Here is a 4240-nt window from a genome sequence, read left to right on the forward strand (position 1 = left end):
GCGAGTCTCGGTCTATCATATTTAAGTCTCCTGGTGGAGATCAGAGCACAAGTTGTTTGTGGAGCGAAGGTTAACTTATTATCTTTTCCCCATTTTCTAATTTTTTCAAGTACTGCGTTCGCTTTACGCTCTATTTCTATCGCAGTATCGCCATCTATCACCATCACAATGTCGTCGGCAAAGGCTTGGTTAAAATATTCATTTCCTCTAACATCCATAGCAGGGGGTCCAACAAGAGGTGATCGCCCGCCTCAGGTTCCCCGGACACCCAACTTCAGCCAACCGAACCTTTATGGCCGGCCACCAAGCACTATCGAAGGCCCCCTCTATGTCCAGTGATACCACAACAAAAATTTTCTTCTCCTCCCTCTTCTTTCTGATGTGGTTCACCAACCTATAGAGGGCGTCTTCGGTGCTCCTTTGGGGCATGAAGCCATACTGGTTGGGGCTAATTTTGGGCAACAGGTAGAACCTAAGTCGTGAGACCAGCATCTTCTCAAAGAACAGGAAGAAGGCCGATCGGTCGATAGGCTTTTGGTACCCGGTATGATTCCTTGCCCGGCTTTCTCAGCACCACCACTGTCGCCTGCTTCCACTTTTCGGGAAAGTAGCCGACAGTGAGGCACTTATTCAACAGGGCAAGGAACCATTCCGGGTTACAATCTACAGCGTGCTGGCAGATGTCGGACGTGAGACCGTCCGCCCCGGGGGCCTTTTTGGGGTTGAAGGACCTTATGGCTCTCTTCAACTCCTCGATGATGAAAGGAGGGTCGTCCGGGCCCATCGGCGGTTCGGAGTACAAAGACTCTGCACGCCGGCGCGTCCGTCAATGTTCCTCACTTTCATCACTTTCCAGGTCCGCGGGGTAGAAGGTCTCCGCCAACAATTCTGCGGAGCTTCGGGCGTCGAGTCTCGCCGCCCCTTGTTAGGGGCAGATCTTCCTCCCTCCCTCCAACTCTGTTCAGCACCCTGTAGATGCCCTCCCAGACCCCCTCCCTATCCTGTTTTCGGCAAAACTCCTTCCAGCTCGCTACTTGAGCCTCTTTCACTGCCTTTTCATACTTCTCTTTCGCTTCCAGGTAAAGTCCAACCACGCGGTTTCTGCGATCAGGCGTAGCGACTTCCTTCTTCATCTGCGCGAGCTCATCATTCCACCACGACAAGGTGAATTTTTGTGTGTGTTTTTTGGTCGGCATAGTGTCTCTGCATGTCTGTGTTATGACTTCCGTGTATCTGTCTATTGCTACATCTATTTGTTGTGTGCTGTGTATTGAGTCCATCGCTTGTAGAGTCAATTGTCTGTCTGACATCAGCTGGGTCAGTTTCACACGAAACTGAGTCCAGTTTGCCTTCTGTGTGTTAAATATGCGTGTGGTACGTATTATGTTCGTGCCTGTGGATTTCTGTTGTGTGATGCCGAATGATATGCCGTTGTGGTCAGAGCTCGTCAGACTCTCCTCCACCTTCCAGTCGCCCACTCGGTCCAGCAGATCGTTGGAGCACGCTGTCACATCCACGTAACTGTACCTTTTCGCCCCCTCTGACGGTATCGAAAGTTGGGGTGTCTCCGGTGTTGAGTATATGTAGACTCATTGCTTCCAGTACAGCAGACACTTCCCTTCCTCGCGGATCTTCCTTATCGCCACCCCACCACGGGCTTTTAGCGTTCGCGTCGCCTCCCAAAACCATCTTATCGGATCCCAGCTCTCTTCCTATCCACATAAGATGGTCCAGGTATGGCCCTACAGGCTTATCGGGCTCAAAATAAAAGGACACTACAATCATCTCCCAGGCTTTGGTTCGGAGGGTGGCCACAACAATGTTGTTGTTGCTGAGGCGTGTGTGTAGTTCGACATCCAGTGTGTCGTCGAACACCACAACACACGCCTTGACCACGCCGCCCCCCGGCCCATCGCTCTGGTAGACCCTCACTTCATTGTATGTCCTCATACTCCGGGCCCCACCAATGTAGGGCTATTTCTATATATTCTGAGGGTTGCGAGAGCGCTTTGCCCTCATTTACCTTGTTTTTAGTTGGCGGGGAAATGGTGAAAGTATCGCCTGCACTCCGGCGGGGTGTACGAAGCATAATGCCTAATAGGGGGACTCGTCAATTTAGGCTATAGGTTATATTTTATCACGCTAAGACTAATAGGAGCGAAAAAATAGAGGAAAATGTGGAAAAAATGGGGGAAATTATTTGAAAGGGCTTATCTCACGAACTACTGGAGCAATTTTTCTATTATTTGGCACAGATAAGAAGTAGACCACGTGAAGGATCATATGCTATTTTTTGTGGACTAATTTGTCTGTGAAATATCTAATTTACGCGGGCGAAGCTACGCGGAACGTTATATTTCGCGTGGTCTTGACATCACGCGTAAACGGCTGGACCCATTTTGCTGAAATTTTGTAAAAAGATACTTTGAGTCCCGATAAAGATCATAGGTACATTTTGTCCCGGAAAAATTTACGGTTATTGCACAATATACTTTTATGATTTGCGCGTCAACTATCCAATCTATTTTGATGGAATTTGGTATGGAGATACTTTGAGTTTCGGGAAAGGACAAAGAATATTAATTTTGTCCCGGAAAATGTACAGTTCCCGCACAATAAACTTTTATGATTATCGCCTAAGCTATTCAATCTATTTTGATGGAATTTGGTATGGCAATACTTTCAGTCTCGGGAAAGGACAAGGGATACTTTTTATCCCGGAAAATATATACGGTTACTGCACATTAACTTTTTTTTTATGAAATAAGGGGGCAAACGAGCAAACGGGTCACCTGATGAAAAGCAACTTCCGTCGCCCATGGACACTCGCAGCATCAGAAGAGCTGCAGGTGCGTTGCCGGCCTTTTAAGAGGGAAAAGGGTAATTATAGGGGAGGGTAGGAAAGGGATTAGGGTAGGGGATTGGGCCTCCGGTAAACTCACTCACTCGGCGAAACAGCGCAAGCGCTGTTTTTTTTTTAAATGAAAATAAGGGGGCAAACGAGCAAACGGGTCACCTGATGGAAAGCAACTTCCGTCGCCCATGGTCACTCGCAGCATCAGAAGAGCTGCAGGTGCGTTGCCGGCCTTTTAAGAGGGAATACGGTAATGGGGGAGGGTAGGAAAGGGAAGAGAAGGGAATAGGGGAGGGTAGGGAAGGAATAGGATAGTGGATTGGGCCTCCGGTAAACTCACTCACTTGGCGAAACACAGCGCAAGCGCTGTTTCACGCCGGTTTTCTATGGGAACGTGGTATTTCTCCGGTCGAGCCGGCCCATTCGTGCCGAAGCAAGGCTCTCCCACGTATAAAATGATATTTATGAATTTCGCCTAAACTATATTTTAATATATTTTGAATCTGGGACAAGGAATGTTTTTTGTCCCGGAAAAATATGCGGTTCCACACAATATACTTTTATGATTTGCGCGTAAACGACTCAATCGATGTACGGGAACAACTATAAACTAAAGTCCACGCGGACGAAGTCGCGGGCAACAGCTAGTACAAAATATTCACAAAAATCTTATTGGAACGATTAACACTAATACTAGACGAAAAACAACCTATAGAACAGGCTGGCTTCAAGAAGAATTTTATCACGATTGATCATATAAGGCTGGTTTTATAGTTAAGCGTTTCGGCAGCGCCGTTGGAGCGCCGCGCGTTCGAAGATGTATGGGGGTAGTAGTTGCGTTTCTAAGTCGCGCGCTTGAGCAGCGCCGTTCGCCCGTACGTTTGTTACAGCTTCGAACGCGCGCGCTCCAACGGCGCTGCGAAACGCTCTACTATAAAACCAGCCTATGTACTTACATACTGTGAAACAAGTCATTCAAAAATATAATGAGTTTAATAAGCCATTGTATTATGTTTCATAGACTACTCTAAAGCTTTCGACAGCCTTAACCACAACAGTACTTGTAACTTGGCTAACGCTGAAACAACAAGGAATAGCAGGATCGTACATTAGTATCATACAACAAATATACAGGACCAGCACAAGCAAAATCAGTTGGAAAGAACAGGCGACAAATTCCCTATACAACGAGGTGTAAAACAAGGTGATCAACTTTCTCCTAAGCTATTTACAGCTGTCCTAGAAAAAGTATTTCAAAAACTAAACTGGGAACAATTCGGTCTAAATATTAATGGCTCTCGTCTAAATACTTGATTTAAAAAAAATACTTGAAGTAACCAAAGACTGTTTGGTAATAATTTGTGATATTTTATGACATTCTGATAT

The 4240-nt window shown here is 46.5% G+C and overlaps 1 protein-coding gene across 1 annotated transcript; it reads right to left on the minus strand.

The window, feature by feature from the left end:
- Positions 1 to 845: 845 nt before the first annotated feature.
- Positions 846 to 1950, minus strand: LOC121725509. Its single transcript, XM_042112512.1, has 2 exons — positions 1780 to 1950; positions 846 to 1565 (listed from the first exon to the last, which is right to left on the minus strand). Exons 1-2 carry the CDS (start codon positions 1948 to 1950, stop codon positions 846 to 848), a joined length of 891 nt encoding a protein of 296 aa, XP_041968446.1.
- Between the last annotated feature and the right edge of the window lie 2290 nt (positions 1951 to 4240).

This window comes from Aricia agestis, chromosome 3, assembly GCF_905147365.1.
Source record: "Aricia agestis chromosome 3, ilAriAges1.1, whole genome shotgun sequence".
Lineage (NCBI taxonomy): Eukaryota > Metazoa > Arthropoda > Insecta > Lepidoptera > Lycaenidae > Aricia > Aricia agestis.